The sequence below is a fragment of the Micromys minutus genome, assembly GCF_963924665.1.
Source record: "Micromys minutus genome assembly, chromosome: 17".
NCBI lineage: Eukaryota > Metazoa > Chordata > Mammalia > Rodentia > Muridae > Micromys > Micromys minutus.
This window is the reverse complement of record NC_137952.1, coordinates 20202190-20224119: the sequence shown is the minus strand read 5'-3', so window position 1 is coordinate 20224119 and position 21930 is coordinate 20202190. Positions and strand designations below refer to the sequence as shown.

General features: G+C 36.5%; 2 protein-coding genes across 2 annotated transcripts in view; one reads left to right on the top strand and one right to left on the bottom strand.

Annotated features, from left to right (window-relative positions):
• Positions 1-21930, bottom strand: part of LOC308431924 (olfactory receptor 4F3/4F16/4F29-like) — a gene marked incomplete at both ends in the record, with an annotated part of 138684 nt that overhangs the window by 62423 nt on the left and 54331 nt on the right. The gene's annotated exons all lie outside the window — the stretch shown is intronic.
• Positions 11263-12201, top strand: LOC308431570 (olfactory receptor 4F3/4F16/4F29-like; the record flags this gene model as incomplete). The annotated part of the gene is made up of 1 exon (XM_080931091.1): positions 11263-12201. The coding sequence occupies one exon, from the start codon at positions 11263-11265 to the stop codon at positions 12199-12201; it is 939 nt and encodes a 312-aa protein (XP_080787217.1).

Below are 21930 nucleotides of genomic sequence, written 5' to 3'. Positions count from 1 at the left end.
TACTGCTTTTGATATTCTTTCTTTGCTTTTGACACTTGGTGTTTTGACTGCTAGGTGTCGGGAGGAATTTCTTTACTGGTCCACTCTATTTGTCGTTCCATAGGCTTGTTTTATGCTCATGGTCATCTCAGAGTGGTTTGCTGTCAGGGAGCAGAGAGATCTCTGCAGAGTGCGCATGGAAAGCACACCCCCCGCCCTGACTGATTCAGGGACCAGGAACACAATTTTGGAACTTCTGTTTGCACCTGGCGACTCTGGGGTGCAGAACAGAGCTTGGCCCATCTGCCACCTGTACCAGCAGTTCCTAAAGTTTTAAAGAATGGCGAGTAGAAGATCTGGGCAGCCAGGGAGCAGAGAGATCTTTGCAGAGTGCACATGGAAAGCATGCCCCTGCCTGATACAGGGACCAGGAACACAACATTAGAACTTCTGTTTCCACCCGGCGATTCGGGGGTGCAGAACAGGGCTCGGCCCATCTGCCACCTGGACCAGAGGAGATCCAGGGACACAGACCAGATACAAGGGAAAGACAAGAATATATCACTGACAACAAAATGGCAAGAGGAAAGCAAAAGAGTATATCCCAAGGAAACCAAGACAACCTGGCAACACCAGAACCCAGATCTTCCATAGCATCAAACAACAGAATGCCAAACACTCCAGAAAAAGAAGACGCAGACATAAAATCATACCTCAAGATGCTGATAGAGATACTTAAACAAGAACGGGAGGAAAAGCAAAAAGAATCAGAAGCTTTTAAAGACGAAACAAGAAAAACACTCAAAGAACTCAAAGAACTAGAGGAAAAGAAAACCAAAGAGATGAAGGAATGGAAGAGGGAATTTAAAATGGAAATTGACACAATAAAGAAAACAGTAAAAGAGAGAACCCTAGAGGTAGAACACCTAAAAAAGAAATCAGGAGTCACAGAAGCAAGCATTTCCAATAGACTATAAGAGATAAAAGAGAGAATCTCGGGGGCAGAAGACAACATTGTAAACATAGACAAAACAGCCAGAGAAGATGCAAAAAACAAAAAGCTCCTAACCCAAAATGTCCAGAAAATCCAGGACACAATGAGAAGAGTGAACCTAAGGATAATAGGAATAGAAGAGGGAGGAGAGTATCAACTAAGAGGCACAGTAAATATCTTCAACAAAATCATAGAAGAAAACCTCCCTACCCTTAAGAATCAGATGACCACGAGCATAAAAGAAGCCTTCAGAACTCCAAATAGGTTGGATCAGAAAATAAATACCTCCCGACACATAATAGTCAAAACACCAAGTGCTCATAGCAAAGAAAGAATACTAAAAGCAGTAAGGGGAAAAGGTCAGGTAACATATAAAGGCAGACCAATCAGAATCACACCGATTTCTCAACAGAGACTATGAAAGCTAGAAGAGCCTGGACAGACATCATGCACACTCTAAGAAAGCACAAGTGCCAGCCCAAGCTGCTATACCCAGTTAACTATTAATCACCATAGATGGAGAGATGAAGATATTTCAAGACAAATCTAAATTTACACAGTATCAGACCACTCAGCACTACAAGGAATTTTAGGTGTAAAACCCAATACAATGAGGGAAAATACATCCTAGTAAAAACAAGGAAACTCCTAAACAAGAAAACCAAAAGAAGAAAAAGACACACACACAACACAGTCCACAAAAGCAATAATAGCAGGAAACAGAAAACACTATTCCTTGATATCTATTAATATAAATGGACTCAACTCCCCATTAAAGAGACATAGGATATCAGACTCGATACATAAACAAAATCCAGCATTTTGCTGCATACAAGAAACTTATCTCAGAGACAAAGACAGACAACTATCTCAGAGTAAAAGGGTGGGAAAAAATTAACTAACAAACAGCCCCAAGAATCAAGCTTGAGTGGCTATTCTAATATTGAATAAAGTAAATTTCCAACCAAAAGTTATCAAAAAAGATAAGGAAGGACACTTTTTACTCATTACCGGGGAAATCTGTCAGGAGGAACTCTCAATCCTTAACATATATGCTCCAAATAAAAAAGCACCCACATTCATAAAAGAAACTCTACTAAAGCTCAAAAAGTACATTTCACCCCACACAATAATAGTGGGAGACTTTAATACCCCACTCTCTCCAATGGACAGATCATGGAAACAGAAACTGAACAATGACACTGTAAAACTAGCAGAGACTTTGAACCAATTGGAATTAATAGATATCTACAGAACACATCATCTTAAAGTAAAAAAATACACCTGCTTCTCACCACCCCATGGTACCTTCTCGAAAATTGACTACATAATAAGACACAGAATGAGCCTGGATCAGGCAGGGCATTGGGTGCGATTTCTGTGCGCACTCCACAGAGATCTCTCTGCTTCCTGGCTGCCCAGATCTCCTACTCACCAGTCTTTAAACCTTTAGAGATGCTTGTCCGGGTGGAAGATCGCAAATTTTTAAATTACAAAATTTATAAATTATTTTTTTTTTGCAAATCACTCACATTATTTGTGCATTTTATTTTCTATATTCTGAAAATCCCACCCCCATTGTCTCTATGAATGTTCTCTGTCTCCTAACTACCCTCTTCCACATCAGCATCCTGGCATTTCCCTCTTGTAGGTTTTCCATCTACAATTCTTGTAGTGCTTGATTTGTGGTCAGATATTGTGTAAATTTAGGTTTATCATGGAATATCTTGTTCTCTCTATATACGGTGATTGAGAATTTTTCTGGGTATTTCAGCTTGGGCTGACACTTGTGTTCTCTTAGCATCTGCATGATGTCTGTCCCGGCTCTTGTAGCTTTCATAGTCTCTGTTGAGAAGTCGGATGTGATTCTGATTGGTCTGTCTTTATATTTTACATGACCCTTTTCCCTTACTGCTTTTAGTATTCCTTCTTTGCTTTGGGTACTTGGCGTTTTGACTATTATGAGTCAGGAGTAATTTCTTGTCTGGTCCACTCTATTTTGATTTCTGTAGGCTTCTTTTATGCTCATGGTCATCTCATTCATAAGGGTAGGGAAGTTTTCTTCTATGATTTTGTTGAAGATATTTACTGTGCCTTTGAGTTTATATTCTTCGCCCTCTTCTATTCCTATTATTCGTAGGTTTGGTCTTCTCAGTGTGTCCTGGATATCCTGGATATCCTGGATATTTTTGGTTAGGATGTTTTTGGCTTTTGCATCTTCTCTGACTGTTTTGTTTATGTTTTTCTATGTTGTCTTTGGCCCCTGAGATTCTCTTTTCTATCTCTTGCAGTCTGTTTGAGATGCTTGCATTTGTGACTTCTGATTTCTTTTTTAGGTTTTCTTTCTTTTTTTTAAACAACTTTATTTTAAAAAATAAAGATAAATGTACAGATTTTAAACATTTTTGCTTAAAATTATATATTTTTGTCAGTACTGTTTTTCAGATTTTAAAATAATTTTTACATAAAACAATATTAATATATTTTTTAGTCAGTACTTGATTTTTTCAAAGGCTTGACAGTATGCATTGAAAACCTAATAGTTACAATGAGCGTAAAGTACATGCAAAACAAAATGAAACATGGAAATAGTCAAAGTCTTCTTGTTTTGTAAATTTTTTTTGTTTTGTTTTCTTTATTTCTTGGACTTCATACAGTCTGTGAGTTGTTTCTGGGGGAGTGCAAGCCTCTGGGGTAAGCATCCCAATATCAGTGACTGCATATTATGTCTGTTCTTTTGTGACTTGGTTATCTCACTCAGGATGATATTCTTTAGATGCAGCAATTTTCTTAAGAATTTGGTTAAGTCATTGTTTCAGCCTTTTACGAGCTGCTGTTCCGGGTGGCAGATGGTCCAGGCTCCGCTCAGTGTCCTGAAGTAGCTGCCGGGTGGAAACAGAAGTTCCAAAGTTCTTCCTGGTCACTGAATCAGGCAGGGCAGGGCAGGGCATGGCAGGGGGTGCACTTTCCGTGTGCACTCCGCAGAGATCTCTCTGCTCCCTGGCAGCCCAGGTCTCCCACCCACCAGTTGCTCAGCCTCTACGAGCCACAGTTCTGGGTGGCAGATTGGTCAGGCTCCGCTCTGTGTTCTGAAGTCGCCGCTGGGTGAAAACAGAAGTTCCTAAGTTCTGTTCCAGGTCACAGTTGTTCAGCCTTTACGAGCTGCCGTTCCGGATGGCAGATGGGCCAGGCTCTGCTCTGCGTCCTCTTTTTTAGGTTTTCTACCACTAAGGTTGTCTCTTTTAGTGTTTTCTTTATTTTTTCCATTTCCATTTTAAATTTCTTCTTCAATATCTTCATCCCTTTGGTTCTGTTTTCCTCTAGTTCTTTGATTTCTTTGAGTGTTTTTCTCATTTTCTCTTTAAAAGCTTCTATTTCCTTATGCTTTCCCTCCCTTTCTAGTTTAAGTATCTCTATCATCATGTTGAGGTATGATTTTGGGTCTGAGTCTTCTTTTTTGGAGTGTTTGGCATTCTGCTGTTTGCTTTGATGGGAGAGCTGAATTCTGGTGATGCCAGCTTTTTTTGGTTTATATTTGGTATGTTTTTTGCTTTTCTCTTGCCATCTTGTTGTCTTTGATTATAAGTGGTCTTGTTGTCAGTGATTGGTTCCTGTCTCCTCCATGTACCTGGGTTGTGTCCCTGGATCTATGCTGTTCTAGGTGGCAGATAGCCTGAGCGTTTGTTTAGCATATATAGGACCTCCGGGTCGAAACCATGGCCCTAGAGCAGATTTTTTTCTCCAATGAACCACTGGAGAGGGAGCGTGCTTTTTGTGTGCTCGGCCCAGACCTCTCAGTGCCCCAGCTACTTGCAGAGCAGTCTAACAAGGCTTGTGTCCCTGTATCTCAGCTCTTCTCCTTGGCAGATTGCCTGAGAGTTTATTTCACATGCAAGGGCTTTCTGGGTGGAAACTGAGTCCCTATGGCAGAATTCCTGCTCCCCTGAAACAATGTGGGGACACTCTTTCTGCATGCTTGGTCCAGACCTTTCTGCACCCCAGCTACTCACAGAGCAGTCTCACCGGGCCTGTGTCCTGTGTTCTCCACTCTTCTTGGTGTGTTCTCCTTTCTATGAAGGACTGAGGCAACAACCTTCTGGCCTTCTTTTTGAGCTTAATAAATTCTGTGGATGGTTTCTTGGATATTGGGGTCTAGTATTTGTGTGTCAGTGAGTACATACCATGAGTATTTTTTGAGGTTTGTTTGTGACCCAGTATGGTAAGTTTTGGAGAAGGTTCCATGAGGAACTGAGAAGAAAGTATATTCTTTTATGTTTGGGTGAAATGTTTTGTAGGTATCTGTTAGGTCTCCTTGATTAATAACCTCTGTTAGTCTTATTATTCTCTGCTGCGATTCTGTCTTCATGTGTACATTGGTGAGAGTGACATGTTGTTTCTTCATTTGATTGTTTCCTTTGTTGCCTGGAAGATTTTATTTAGATAAAATCATATTACTCGATTGTTGGCTTTTGTGCCTGTGTTATAGAGGTCCTATTATTAAGTTCTTATCTGTGCCTGTCAATTTATATGTGTTCTTCTCATATTTCCTACTAGGAATTACAGGGCATCAAGTCTGATGTTGAAGTCGTTTATCCACCTGGAGTTGAGTTTTATGTTTTGGTAAAGATTTTTCATGTTGAAAAATTCAGGTTTTCTAATACCATTTGCTAAATATGCTGTCTATTTTGGTTTATTTGTCAAAGTTTAGACAACTGTCGTTATGCAGTTATATCAAGCTCTGCTCTATTGATCTATGCATTTGCTTTCTGCCTGTATTAAGATGTTCCCTCCCTCCATGCCCATGGCTCAATGGTATAATTTGAAATTTGCTTGGTGATACTCTTTCTTCAGTATTCACTTTGGTTATCATAGATTTTTTTGTGCATTTATATAACATTTGAGATTGTTTTTTTGCTATGTCTGTGAAAATGGTCTTAGTGTTTGCTGGGCATTTTATCACATTTGTAGGATAATTTTTGTAGGATATCCATTTTCACATTGGTTCTTCTGAATCATGGGAATGAGTACTCTGTCTATCTTCTTGTATAGTCCCAATTTCTTTTTTCAATGTTTTTTTTTTTTTTTTTGTGGAAGTTATTTCTTTAGTTAGTCCTTCCCCTCCATTGCCTGATATTTTTCTTTTTCTTTCCTTCCTTCCTTCCTTCCTTCCTTTTTCCTTCCTTCCTTCCTTCCTTCCTTCCTTCCTTCCTTCCTTCCTTCCTTCCTTTCTTTCTTTCTTTCTTCCTTCCTTCCTTCTTTGCTATCAGTAGAATTGTTTTCTGGATTTCTTTTTCAATACTTTTTTATTGGCTTCTAATTTTTTTTGTATGTTAGTTTTCTATACTTTGTTAAATGTATTTATCAGTTCTAAGAGTGTTTTAGTAGAGTCTTTAAGTTTTGTTATGTATTGGATCATGTTATTTATACGTAGGGCTACTATAATACTTTTACTTCTTTTTCTATTAACATTTTTTCTTTTCTTCCTTCCTTCCTCTCTTCCATCCTTCTTCCCTTTGTAGTTTTTTGCTTTGCTTTTGTGTTATTGATCTAGCTAAGACTTCAACAATTATATTGACTTGAAGTAGAAAGAATTGGCACTCTAGTCTTGTTTCTGTTCTTTGCCCCCTTTATGGTAGGTTTTTTAAGTATGCTATTTATGTTTATATTTCAAATTTCTGTGAATGTCTATCCATCTATATATATATAAAAATTCACAATTATATAATATATGAAACAAGAAGCTGTATAAATATTTCTTCTTAAAACATACTAAAGTGATTAAATAACTGTTTGTAGTCAGGATTTGAGGTAATTATCTAATTTAGATACTAATTACAATGACTAATGATTAATATTTGAAACAAAATATACAACAATATAATATTTCTGTTTTTCCTTTTTGTGTTTAACGTTGTTTCATGAAACCTGAAATCTTTTAGTTGCACTGGACAAAACAAACAGTTCTCCAGGGAAAAAAATCTGAACTATGAGCACATTTAAAACCATCTAGAGTTTTCTGAATCTTTTGCACGCTGGTCTCCTGAGATTTGACTAATTAGCTTCATATATTTTATGTTAGGTTATTATTAGGTATTTTAGGCTAAAGAAATCAGGAAAACCGGTCTGAGAAAATGCTTCCTCTTAATGCAGGAAAAATGTACCGTGATGTTTAAACAACCAGAATTATGACTTTGTAAATATTCTTGTTTTGAAAACTCTATGAGAATGATTTATACTATAAATGCTATTGTTTATTTAAAGCAAAAAATAGGTATTATGCTGAAAAAGTAATTAAATAGCAGAGAAAAATAACTATAATTTTTTTTGGTATATAGGAAAAAGTTAATTGGATTTGGTTTTGAGCTAGAATAATGTATCTAAAAAATATGAAAGACACTAGAAAACATCAATCAACTTTGAAAAACTTTGATTGTATTTTAGGTGAAATTTTTTAATACTTAGCCATTTTGTAATATGATTTAGAGCATATGAAAACAGAATAATACTTACAAATCAAATATTAGATTTATATTTTACATTTTCACTTGTTATAAATATTTATTTATTTTTATTTCGTGTATTTAATTATTTTTGCTCTCATGTATATATGTATACTTCTTGCTGGTCATTGCTGAGGAGGCCAGAAGAACAAATTAGATCTCCGGAATCTAAAGTTATAGAAAGCTATGTGCTGGCACAATGGTGTTGATAAACCTAATCTGTTTTGTTTCTAAAAACAGTAAGTGCTCTTAGTCATTAAGCTATGCTTCCAACTCCATCTTCTGTGTTGCATGTACTCATTTTATTTCCTAATTATAAGTAGTTAGTTAAAGAGTTTTAATAAAAGCTATAACTTTCCTTTGTTTTATTTATACTCATAAGTAGTTATTTGAAAAGCATGTAGAGTTACTTATATTTTCCTCAATAATCAATAAAAACAGGGGTTGTAATTAAATAGAAGATTTTGAATTATTCTGGGTATAATGCAGGTTTCACAACAAATTGAGAGGTAAAAGTTCAGAGTTTGTCTTGAGGGAATAATGATCTTACAATATTAAGCAAAGCAGGAGTAAAAATATGCACAGATGATGTTTCTGATGTGTGCTTTGATCAAACTTAGCCGATGAATGTAGGTTACTAAACTTATGACCCTGTATTAGGAACCTCTTTAATAAATATTTCCTTTAAGAAGTAGGAATTAGAAATCTGTCTTGGAGGATTCTCATATGACAGATTTAAGGCTATGTGGGGGACTACTCATGATATACATCAAAGACATAATTCTGGCCTTTTTCACTGTGAGTATTCTAACAGTTGTAAATGAATGTACATTATATGAAAAATGAGAATGATTTTAAGATACAGACAAGTGTAAGAGAAGATGATTTAACATATCCTGTTCTGTGGTGTTCCTCTGTTGGTGTTTGTGGTTTTTAGGTAAATCAGCACCATATTCTTCCCTCTGCACTTACAGATGTCATGTGAGTCTTCTTCTGAACTTATTTTCATTTCATTATGCCTAGTGAATGTATCAGGCCTCAAATTTTATCAACTTCTAAATTCTATAATATTTTGTATAACTACAAATCATTCTCTTCTAAATTCAACATTCATGAGGTTTTATGATGGTGATGAAGATTGGCTGTTCAAAAGAGAAATTCATAGTGGATTCAGGTTCATTGGTATGCCTCCTACAGCTTTGGTACTTGAAAGGTGCTTGAAGCACTGTGATTGGGTATAACTATCCAGTTTAAAAAGAATTGTTAAATGGAAACAAAAGTGAATAAATTGTCTTTTACTTAAGCTCTGCCCTCCATGACAACACTTACTTTTCAAATTTTATTGTTTTTAAATTTTAATTTTACACCATTTATTTTTCTTTAGAGTTATGATCATTTTACATTTTTCTCTGTCACTTTAGAGCTCTACACAGTTTCCTTTCTTATCTTTAAAATTATAATCAGGAATATTTTCATGTGTATTTGAAATAACAGAAACATATATATTCTATGTTTCAGCAAATATTTATATACACCATGGTGTGATTCTGAGTTTTAAGATGGATTACACAAGATACATGTATAGTCCTTAAATCTATTGGAGTTGAGTCTAGTTGAAATGAAACATTTAGTGAGTTACACTTAATTAGTTATAAGAACAATTGAGTTCTTTGAGAAAATAAATTTTAATTATATTGATAGTACACTCTGATTACTAAGTAAATTGAACACTATACTTTATTATTGAATTGGAGATAGTTAATATATTTTAACTATCTTTTATTAGAAGGGAAGAGTTAGTATACTTTGAAAGTTCTTTCAGAAATAAAATTTCATGCTCTGTTCCTTTGTTTTATTTATTTTATGTATTCCTTAAATCAATTCACAGAATCATGGAAAAACTAAAAATAGTTAATATCAATATTTGTTAATTATCTAATATAGAGCATCAATATACTGAATATGTCATTTAGAATACTTGTTATGTTTAAGTTGCATCATAAACTGTCAGTATTTATAGAATAGATTAATAAACTATATATCTAATAAATTGCTAGTGCCTGAGCAATAGGTTTATTTTGTTTTTTTGAATTGAAAATCTGTCTCTTGTTCATGTGCTGTTTATTCTATAACAAAATGTAATGTGATAAATTTTTTAATTCAGGTTTGGAAAAAATGCCTTCTGCCACAACATGGCTCCCTTCTGAGGACTAACTTTTCTGTTTGTGAGGTGAGCTTTCCAGGGCAGTGATTCTCGCCTATGTATCATGTTCTATGTATAAATACTTAGCTAGAATGTGAAATCAGACATTGATTTTTTTTTCAATACTGAAGGAAATCACCTGAATCCAGAAATATTACATGGACCAGAACATGACATGACTGCCTCATGCTTCAGTGTGTGGTCTGTATTTTACAATTCTATGGGTATAATAAACAGTTTTCTTGTTTTGCTTTCATATCTGAACAATTAACAAGTAAATTGTTGTGTGTATTTTTAGTGCACATCACTGTTATGTAATGTATTAAGCTACATATAATATATAACAATATATATGAAGCTACTTTATATATATTACACATATATGAAAATAACTAGCATACTTACATTGAGTGAGAACATTGAAAATAGCTTCTCAGGAATTGCCAACCATGCAACTATTATCATTGTGTATATTCACCATAATACCGTAGATATTCAGAAAGGAACCACCGTATGAATAGAGCGTTTGGATTTTTACTAACCACCATCATATTCTTGCTTCATGCCCACTCTCCACATCATTTCTGTCTGTCCCACCATTATATTCTTTGCTTCTATAACTCTGACTTCTTCAGATTTCATATATTCAGAAGATCTTTCAGCATTTGTCTTCTTGTGTCTCCATTTCATTTAGCACAATTACTCCCAGGTTCATTAATGTTATTATGAGACCTAAAATTCCCTTCATTAATAGTCTACTGTATCTGTACTTGTGTGTATTTGTGTTTATTGCTACACATCCATAAAAAACAATTATGATATTTTAATATTGGTTACTATAAATGAAGTTTCAGTGATCATGGATCAATGTAGGGTCATTTTTTGGATGGTTAACTCCCAAAATAATAATGGCTAATAATTCTCTAAGTTGTTTGCATCTTTATATATATCTATGACTTTCAGTATCTTTCTGCCTCCCATTTTATCTCTCCAGTTTTCATCTTTGTTTTCTCTCTATAATAATTTCTATTTATCAATTTTCTGTTTGTTCCTCTCTCCTTCTTTCCTTCCTTCTTTCCTTCCTCCTTCCTTCCTTCCTTCCTTCCTTCCTTCCTTCCTTCCTTCCTTCCTTCTTTCCATTCTTCCTTCCTTTATTCCTTTGACAAGAATGAAATCTAGGGCTCTATATGTTGGAAGACAGTGGTTATATACCAAAGCTTTATTTTAAAATTATTAAGAAAATGGCTATATGTCTTCTTAAATGAATATAATTATATTATCAGCTCTGTCATATCTTCCATTTTTAAAGACACAACCCAAACCTTTTATTTTTAAACCTTTTATGAAAGCTCTTTTAACAAGAATAAAATGGCATTTTAGAGTGTTTGTATTTTGCAGCCCCTTGATAACTAGCCATGTATGCACTTGCTCATATATCTATTCATATTTATGATAAAGGTTTATAGATAAATTAAAAAAGATTTTCATAATCTCAAGTTCTAACTTTTTGTGGATTGTTAATATAATTAGCATAACTTTCAGATTCTTGTACTGCTGTCCTTTAGGTAGCACTGCTAACAGCAGAAATGGAGGGAACAAATCACTCTGTTGTGTCAGAATTTATGTTTGTGGGACTCACCAACTCCTGGAAGATGCAAGTTCTTCTCTTTGTGTTTGCTTCAGTGTTTTATATGGCGAGCATAATGGGAAACTCCCTCATCATTTTCACGGTGGCATCTGACCCTCACTTACATTCTCCAATGTACTTTCTGTTGGCTAATCTCTCCTTCATTGATTTAGGTGTTTCATGTGTCACTTGTCCCAAGATGATTTATGACCTATTCAGAAAGCACAAAGTCATTTCCTTTAGAGGTTGCATCATTCAAATTTTTTTCATCCATGTTATTGGTGGTGTTGAGGTGGTGCTGCTCATAGGCATGGCATATGATAGATATGTAGCCATATGTAAGCCTCTTCATTATTTGACCATTATGAATGCAAAAACATGCATTTTCATCCTAGTGGTTGCATGGGTGGTTGGCCTTATGCATTCTCTGGTTCAATTTGTTTATATAGTAGATTTACCATTCTGTGGACCAAATATTTTGGACAGCTTTTACTGTGACCTTCCTCGGTTCATCAGACTTGCTTGTGTAGATACCAACCAATTAGAATTAATGGCTTCAGCAAACAGTGGCCTAATTTCTGTAGGCTCCTTTTTAATACTGGTCATATCTTATATTGTCATAATAGTCACTGTTCAGAAACATTCCTCAGGTGGTTCTTCTAAAGCTTTGTCTACACTTTCTGCTCACATCTTTGTTGTTGTCCTATGCTTTGGTCCTTTGATATTTATCTACACATGGCCTTCCCCCTCTACAAACCTGGATAAGTATCTGGCTATATTTGATGCAGTTGGTACTCCTTTTCTGAACCCTTTGATCTACACACTGAGGAATCAAGATATGAAGACAGCTATGAAAAGAGTGTGTAGACAGCTATTAAAATATGGGAAAATCTCCTAAATGATTTCGGTGCGAACATTCATTGCTGAATACAGTGCACTCTTCATCAAATTCAATGATGATTAGTTTTCCTGATAGGACTTCTTTACTTATATTGATATTATGGTGGCTTTTGTCTTCTATGAGGAGAAATTTAAATTTGTCCTGACAACAAGGAATGAAGTTTATATTTTTGAGACAGTGATTATAATAATGCTGAATTGATTTAACAAAGAATATTTTTTTGTGAAGTTAACTTTTAATTGTATGGAAGATGGAAGATTCTTTAAAGCCTAAAAAAAGAGAATGATGTTTCCACTTTTTGTCTCTGTCTGTCTTTCTGTCTTTTTGTGAACATAATTATCTCACATGTAGGATTTAATGGCAGTACTTCATGTGAAATAAACAAATTGACATTTATCTGGGTCAAATTTTCTATTTTTTGTACATTGTATACACTCTAGCAACCCTTTTGATTGTGATGATTCAAAATGTTTGGAATATGCAACCACTGCACACTTGATAAACAGAAATGTAGGCTGTCCAGTTAACATTATGACAATCAAATACATTTATGTTTTTACTTATTTACTCATTTGTTTACTGTTTTCTTATTGCCTTTTGTATTTCTTTTTTTTTTATATTCATTCACACTTTTTACTCTTTTGGTACCAAAGAGAACTCATTGAAATGCTCATCCCAAAAAGTATAACAAGGGGAATTACACTTCTCGCAGCCTTTTCTTTCATCTCTATTTTCTATGTCTTATTCAAAGCAAAAGCATTTGAGCAAGTACAAACGTGCTAACACACATGTTACATGTCCACCTCTCTCTCCCAAACCTGTTGTAGCTAGGCATTTTTCCTCCTAGTCATAAATAGCAATACAACCGTTGCCTAGGTTGCTAACTGACAAGAAAGCAAACTGGACAAAAGGCATAGAGTGGGAAGTTTTTTTAAGGAGAAAGAAAAATCACAATTTAGGAAAAAAATGAAATTAGAAAAAAAATGACTGGACTTTGTTACTCAGCAAGACAATCTCTGTGTAAACTAGCATCTACTAGGGAGGGTCTGAGTAGATTTGGGGCACATGCCTGGAACATTGTCAACTGTTGGATGCAACCTACAGCTCAGATCACCAGGGAAGCATAAATGTTATCAGTTTCAGTTTTTCTTAGAAAGAAATTTGTACAACATCGTATCTTTACATGAATCATATTTTCTCAACTCCAAGTTCTTAAGGACAACACCTCCATTACATGACTTCTTCATTTTGATTTTAATGGGACATAAATGAACTGTGCTCAAAATACCCTGTAGTATTTTACTAAAACGTTGATTCTACAATCTTTTCATGTCAATAAATTAAATTTTACTTTTCATTCATCCAGGCCTATTTATGTACCTTGTATGTCACAGTACATACCTGACTTATTTCTTTTTTTTTCTTGTTTGTAAATATATGTATATATTTTTGTTTTCTTTATTTCTTGGACTTCATACAGTCTGTGAGTTGTTTCTGGGGGAGTGCAAGCCTTGGGGTTAGCATCCCACTATCAGTGACTGCATATTATGTCTGTTCTTTTGTGACTGGGTTATCTCACTCAGGATGATACTCTTTAGATGCAGCCATTTTCTTAAGAATTTGGTTAGGTCATTGTTTCTGGTGGCTGAGTAGTATTCCATTGTGTATATGTACCACAATTTTTGTATCCATTCATCTTCTGAAGGACATCTGGGTTCCTTCCAGCTTCTGGCTATTATAAATAGAGCCACTATGAACATTGTGGTGCATATATCTTTGTTGTGTATTGAAGTGTCTCTGGGGTATATGCCCAGAAGTGGAATAGCTGGGTCTTCAGGTAGTACTATATCCAATTTTCTGAGGTATCGCCAGACAGATTTCCAGAGTGGTTGTATTAGCTTGCAACCCCACCAACAGTGGAGAAGTGTTCCTCTTCCTCCGCAGCCTCGCCAGCATCTGCTGTCATCTGAGTTTTGGATCTTGGCCAATCTGACTGGTGTGAGGTGGTATCTCAGGGTTGTTTTGATTTGCATTTCCCTGATGGCAAAGGATGTCTAGCACTTCCTCAGGTGTTTCTCGGCCATTCGGTGTTCCTCAACTGAAAACATTTTGTTTAGCTCTGTACCCCATTTTTAATAGGGTTATTTGATTCTCTGGTGTCTAGCTTTTTGAGATTCTTGTATACCTTGGATATTAGGCCTCTATCTGATGTGGTGTTGGTAAAGATCTTTTCCCATTTTGTTGGTTGCCGTTTTGTTTTCTTGATGATGTCTTTAGCCTTACAGAAACTTTGCAATCTCATTAAGTCCCATTTGTTAATCTTTGACCTTAGATCTTGAGCCATTGGTGTTTTGTTCAGGAAATTTTCTCCTGTGCCTGTGTGTTCTAAGGTTTTCCCTACTTTCTCATCTAATAGTTTCAGTGTATCTGGTTTAATGTGGAGATATTTGATCCATTTAAACTTGAGCTTTGTACAAGGAGATAAGAACGGGTCTATTTTCATTCTTTTGCATGCTGAGTGCCAGTTGGACCAGCACCATTTGTTGAATAGGCTGTCCTTTTTCCATTGAATCTTTACTGCTCCTTAGTAAAAAATCAGGTGACCATATACATGAGGGCTCATTTCTGGATCTTCTATTCTATTCCATTGATCCACATGCCTATTTCTGTACCAGTACCATGCAGTTTTCAGCACAATTGCCTTGTAATATAGCTTGAGGTCAGGGATAGTGATTCCCGCAAATGTTTTTTTGTTGTTGAGGATGGATTTCGCTATTCTAGGTCTTTTGTTATTCCATATGAAATTGCACATTGATCTTTCCAATTCCATGAAGAACTGGGTTGGAATTTTGATGGGGATTGCATTGAATCTGTAGATTGCTTTTGGTAGGATGGCCATTTTTAAGATGTTGATTTTTCCAATCCATGAGCATGGGAGATCTTTCCATTTTCTGAGATCCTCCTCAATTTCTTTCTTTAGAGGTTTGAAGTTCTTGTCATACAGGTCCTTCACTTGCTTAGTTAGAGTCACACCAAGGTATTTCATAGTTTTTGTAACGATTGTGAAGGGTACCTTTTCCCTAATTTCTTTCCCCACATGTTTGTTTTTTGAGTATAGGAAGGCTACTGATTTGTTTGAGTTAATTTTATATCCAGCCACTTTGCTGAACTTGTTTATCAGCTGTAGGAGTTCTCTGGTGGAATTTTTGGGGTCACTCAAGTACACTATCATGTCATCGGCAAAGAGTGATGTTTTTATCTCTCCCTTTTCGATTTGTATCCCCTTGATCTCCTTTTGCTGTCTAATTGCTCCAGCCAGGACTTCCAGTACTATGTTGAATAGGTAGGGGGAGAGTGGGCAGCCTTGTCAAGTCCCTGATTTTAGTGGGATTGCTTCAAGTTTCTTGCCATTAAGTTTGATGTTGGCTGTTGGTTTGCTGTATATTGCTTTTATTATGTTTAAGTATGGGCCATAAATTCCTGTTCTTTCCAGGACTTTTAACATGAAGGGGTGTTGGATTTTGTGGAATGCTTTCTCAGCTTCTAGTGAGATGACCATGTGATTTTGGTCTTTGAGTTTGTTTATATGGTGAATTACGTTGATGGATTCTTTTTATGTTAAACCATCCCTGCATCCCAGGGATGAAGCCTACTTGGTCATGATGAATAATCGTTTTGATGTGTTCTTGGATTCGGTTTGCAAGGATTTTGTTGAGTATTTTTGCATCAATGTTCATAAGTGAGATTGGTGTGAAGTTCTCTTTCCTTGTAGGGTCTTTGTGTGGTTTAGGTACGAGGGTTATTGTTGCCTCAAAAAATGAGTTGGGTAATATTCTATCTGATTCTATCTTTTGGAATAGTTTGGCGAGTATTGGTGTTATATCCTCAATAAAATTCTGATAAAATTCTGCACTGAACCCATCTGGACCTGGGCTTTTTTTGGTTGGGAGGCTTTTGATGACTTCTTCTATTTATTTAGGCGATATAGGGTTATTTAGATGGTTTACTTGGTCTTGGTTTAACTTTGGGACCTTGTATCTGTTTAGGAATTCATCCATTTCCTCCAGATTTTCTAGTTTTGTGGAGTATAAGTTTTTGTAGTAGGATCTGATGATTTCTTGAATTTCCTCAGTTTCAGTTGTTATGTCCTTACTTTCCTTTCTGATTTTATTAATTTGGATACTCTCTCTTTGAGCTCTAGTTAGTCTGGCTAGGTGTTTATCAATCTTGTTGATTTTCTCAAAGAACCAACTCTTGGTTTTGTTGATTTTTTTCAATGGTTCTTTTTGTTTCTATTTGGTCTATTTCTGCCCTAATTTTGATTATTTCTTGCCGTCTACTCTTTGTGGGTATATCTGCTTCCTTTTGTTCTAGGGCTTTTAGCTGTGCTGTCAGGTTGCTGATGTGAGCTCTCTCCAGTTTCTTTTTGGAAGCACTTAGGGCTATGAGTTTTCCTCTCAATACTGCTTTCATTGCGTCCCATAGATTTGGGTATGTTGTGTTTTCATTTTCGTCGAATTCTAGAAAATCCTTAATTTCTTTCTTTATTTCTTCTTTGACCCTGCTATCCTTTAACAGAGCATTGTTTAGTTTCCATGTGTATGTGGGCTTTTTGTTGTCTTTGTTGTTGTTAAAGACCAGCCGTAGACCATGGTGATCTGAGAGGAAGCATGGGAGTATTTCAATTTTCTTATATCGATGGAGGCTCGTTCTGTGTCCAATTATGTGGTCAATTTTTGAGAAGGTCCAATGGGGTGGTGAGAAGAACGTGTATTCTTTTACTTTGGGATAGTATGTTCTGTATATATCTATTAATTCTAGTTGGTTCAAAGTCTCTGCTAGTTTTGCAGTGTTCTTGTTCAGTTTCTGTTTCCATGATCTTTCCATTGGTGAGAGTGGGGTATTAAAGTCTCCCACTATTATTCTGTGGGGTGAAATGTATTTTTTGAGCTTTAGTAGGGTTTCTTTTATGAATGTGGTGATTTTTTATTTGGAGCATATATGTTAAGGATTGAGAATTCCTCCTGACAGATTTCTCCGGTAATGAGTAAAAAGTGTCCTTCCTTATCTTTTTTGATAACTTTTGTTTGGAAATTTACTTTATTCGATATTAGAATAGTCACTCCAGTTTGCTTCTTGGAGCTGTTTGCTTGGAAGTTTTTTTCCCACCCATTTACTCTGAGATAGTGTCTGTCTCTGTCTCTGAGATGAGTTTCCTGTTATCAGCAAAAGGCTGGATTTTGTTTATGTATCCAGTCTGATAGTCTATGTCTCTTTAGTGGGGAGTTGAGACCATTTATGTTAATAGATATCATGGAATAGTTGTTTCTGTTTACTGCCATTATTGCTTTTTTGGGTTGAGTTGTGTCTGTGTTTTTTTATTCTTTTAGTTTTCTTGTTTAAGAGTTTTCTTGTTCTTACTAGGCTGTATTTTCCCTCATTGTATTGGGTTTTCCACCTATAATTCGTTGTAGTGCTGGGTTTGTGGTCAGATATTGTGTGAATTTAGATTTGTCTTGAAATATCTTCGTCTCTCCATCGATGGTGATTGATAGTTTTGCTGGGTATAGCAGCTTGGGCTGGCAGTTGTGCTCTCTTAAGGAGTGCATGTTGTCTGTCCAGACTCTTCTAGCTTTCATAGTCTCTGTTGAGAAATCGGGTGTGAGTCTGATTGGTCTGCCTTTATATGTTCCTGACCTTTTCCCTTACTGCTTTTAGTATTTTTTCTTTACTTTGGGCGCTTGATGTTTTTACTATTATGTGTTGGGAGGTATTTCTTTTCTGGTCCAACCTATTTGGTGTTCTGAAGGCTTCTTTAATGCACATGGTCATCTCATTCTTGAGGGTAGGGAAGTTTTCTTTTATGATTTTGTTGAAGATATTTACTGTGTCCCTTAGTTGATACTCTTCTCCCTCTTCTCTTCCTATTATCCTTAGGTTCGGTCTTCTCATTGTGTCTTGTATTTCCTGGACATTTTGGGTTAGGAGCTTTTTGTTTTTTGCATCTTCTCTGGCTGTTTTGTCTATGTTTGCAATGTTGTCTTCTGCCCCCGAGATTCTTTCTTCGATCTCTTGTAATCTATTGGAAATGCTTGCTTCTGTGACTCCTGATTCCTCTTTTTGGTGTTCTGACTCTAGGGTTATTTCTTTTAGTGTTTTCTTTATTGTGTCAATCTCTGTTTTAATTTCCCTCTTCCATTCCTTTATTTCTTTGGTTTTGTTTTCCTCTCATTCTTTGAGTTCTTTGAGTGTTTTTCTTGTTTCTTCTTTAAAAGCTTCTGAATCTTTTTGCTTTTCCTCCCTTTCTTGTTTAAGTAACTCTATCAGTTTCTTGAGGCATGATTTCAGGTCTGTGTCTTCTTTTTCTGGAGTGTTTGGAGTTCCGATGTTTGCTGTTATGGGAGAGCTGGGCTCTGGTGTTGCTAGATTGTCTTGGTTCCCTTGGGATATACTCTTTCTCTTTCCTCTTGCCATTTTGTTGTCAGTGATATGTTTTTACCTTTCCCTTGTATCTGATCTGTGACCCTGGTTCTCCACTGGTTGAGGTGTCAGATGGGTCGAGTCCTGTTTTATGCCTCAGAGTCGTCGGGTGTGAGCAGAAGTTCCAATGTTCTGTTTCTGTTTGCTGGATCAGGCAAGGCAGGGCAGGGCAAGGCAGGGGGTGCACTTTCCTTGTGTACTCCACAGAGATCTTTCTGCTCCCCTGCAGCCCAGGTCTCCCACCCACCAGTTGTTCAGCCTTTATGAGCCGCCGATTCGGATTGCAGGTAGGCCAGGCTCTGCTCTGCGTCCGGAAATCGCCTCCGGGTGGAAACAGAAGTTCTAATTTTCTGTTCCCAATCGCAGTTGCTCAGCCTCTAAGAGCCGTTGTTCAGGGTGGCAGGTAGGCCAGGCTCCGCTCTGCGTCTGGAAGTCACCTCTGAGCGGAAACAGAAGTTTTAATTTTCTGTTCCCAATCGCAGTTGCTCAGCCTCTATGAGCCGCCTTTCCGCCTGGCAGGTAGGCCAGGCTCCGCTCTCCAACACAATTTCTTGAAGAGGTTGTTCTTTTTCCATTGAATGTTTGTCAAAATCAAGTGACCATATATGTGAGGGCTCATTTCTGGATCTTCTATTCTCTTCCATTGATCCTCATGCCTATCTCTGTACCAGTACCATGCAGTTTTTAGCACAATTGCCTTGTAATATAGCTTGAGGTCAGGGATAATGATTCCCGCAGATGTTTTCTTGTTGTTGAGGATGGATTTCGCTATTCTAGGTCTTTTGTTATGCCGGAAAATTGCACATTGCTCTTTCTAACTCTTTAAAGAACTGGGTTGGAATTTTGATGGGGATTGCATTGAATCTGTAGATTGCTTTTGGTGAGATGCCCATTTTTTTTTATAATGTTGATCCTTCCAATCTGTGAGCATGTGGGATCTTTCCATTTTCTGAGATCTTCTGCGATTACCTTCTTTACAGGTTTGAAGTTCTTGTCATACAGGTCCTTCACTTGCTTAGTTAGAGTCACACCAAGGTATTTCATATTGTTTGGGACTATTGTGAAGGGTGTCTTTTCTCTAATTTCTTTCTTCGCATGTTTGTCCTTTGAATAGAGCATGGCTCCTGATTTGTTTGAGTTATTTTTGTATCCAGTCACTTTGCTGAACTTGTTTATCTGATGTAGGAGTTCTCTCGTGGAACTTTTGGGGTTACTTACATACACTATCATGTCTGCTGAAAATAGTGATGTTTTTACTTCTTCCTTTCCAATTTGAATCTTTTTGATTTCCTTTTCTAATTGCTCCAGCCAGACTTCCAGTACTATGTTGAATAGGTAGAGGAAGAGTGGGCAGCCTTGTGTAGTCCTGATTTTACTGGGATTGTTCTAAGTATCTCAGCAATAAGTTTGATTAGGTTTATGTATGAGCCTTTGATTCCTGTTCTTTCCAAGACTTTTAACATGAAGGGGTGTTGAATTTTGTCAAATGCTTTCTCAGCATCTAGTGGGATGACCATGTTGTTTTTTTCTTTGAGTGTGTTTAAATGGTGGACTATATTGATGGATTTCTGTATATTAAACCATCCCTGCATCGCAACGATGAAGCCTATTGATCATAGTGAGTGATCATTTTGATTTTTTTCTTGAATGTCTTGGTCTCTCTATCTATGGTGATTAAGAATTTTTCTGGGTATAGCAGCTTGGGCAGACACTTGTTTTCTCTTAGGGTCTGCATGATGTCTGTCCAGGGTCTCTTAGTTTTCATAGTCTCTGTTGAGATATAGGGTGTGATTCTGATTGGCCTGCCTTTATATGTTACATGACCTTTCCCCCTTATTGCTGTTAGTATTCTTTCTTTGCTTTGGGCATTGGGCGTTTTGACTACTATGGGTTGGGAGGAATTTCTTTTCTGGTCCACTCTACTTGAAGTTCTGTAGGCTTCTTTCATGCTCATGGTCATTTCATTTTTAAAGGTAGGGAAGTTTTCTTCTATGATTTTGTTAAAGATATTTATGGTGCCTCTTAGTAGATATTCTTCTCCCTCTTCTATTCCTGTTATCCTTAGGTTTGGTCTTCTCATTGTGTCCTGGATCTCCTGGACATTTTTCCTTTGGAGCTTTTTGGTTTTTGCATCTTCTCTGACACTTTTGTCAATGTTTTCTTTTTTTCCTCTTTTTCCTTTATTTTAAGAAACAAAGATAAATGTACCAATTTCCAGCTTTTTCGTATAAAAATATAGGAATACATTTTTAAGGTTGTAATTAAGTATTTGTGGGTACATATACCTACATATATGTATATATGTAACGATAATATAGGAAAAGAGGCTTTTAATTTGAGGGTATAGGATAGAAATTAGGAGGAGCTGTAGGAAGGAAAGGGGGACATGCTATAGCTCTATTTTCATTAAGATACATTCTTTTTTTTTGATGAACCTCACACTGTCTGTGAGTTGTTTTTGGGGTGTTCAGAGCATTCTGGGGTTAGTATCCCATTATCAGTGACTGCATATTATGTCTGTTCTTTTGTGACTGGGTTATCTCACTTAGGATGATATTCTCTAGATGCAGCCATTTTCTTAAGAATTTGGTTAAGTTATTTTTTCTGATGGCTGAGTAGTATTCCATTGTGTAAATGTACCACAATTTTTGTGTCCATTTATCTACTGAAGGACATTTGGGTTCTTTCCAGCTTCTGGCTATTATAAATAGGGCTGAAATAACATTGTAATTCATGTATCTTTGTTGTACGTTGGAGCTTCTCTGGGATAAATGCCCAGAAGTGGAATAACTAGGTCTTCAGGTAGCACTATGTCCATTTTTTTTGAGGAACCGCCAGACTTATTTCCAGAGTTGTTGTATCAGTTTACAACCCCACCAGCAAAGAAGTGTTCCTCTTTTTTGCACATTCTCACTAGCATCTGTTGGCATCTGAGTTTTGGTTCTTGGCCAATCTGACTGGTGTGAGGTGGAATCTCAGGGTTGTTTTGATTTGCATTTTTCTGATGGCTAAGGATGTCGAGCCCTTCCATAGATGTTTCTCAGCCATTCGATATTCCTCAATTGAGAATGGTTTGTTTAGCTCTGTACCCCATTTTTTAAATAGGGTTGTTTAATTCTCTGGTGTCTAGCTTTTTGAGTTCTTTGTATGGATTTCGCTATTCTAGGTCTTTTGTTATTCCAGAGGTAATTGCACATTGCTCCTTTCAGCTCAATGAAGAACTGGGTTGGAATTTTGATGGGGATT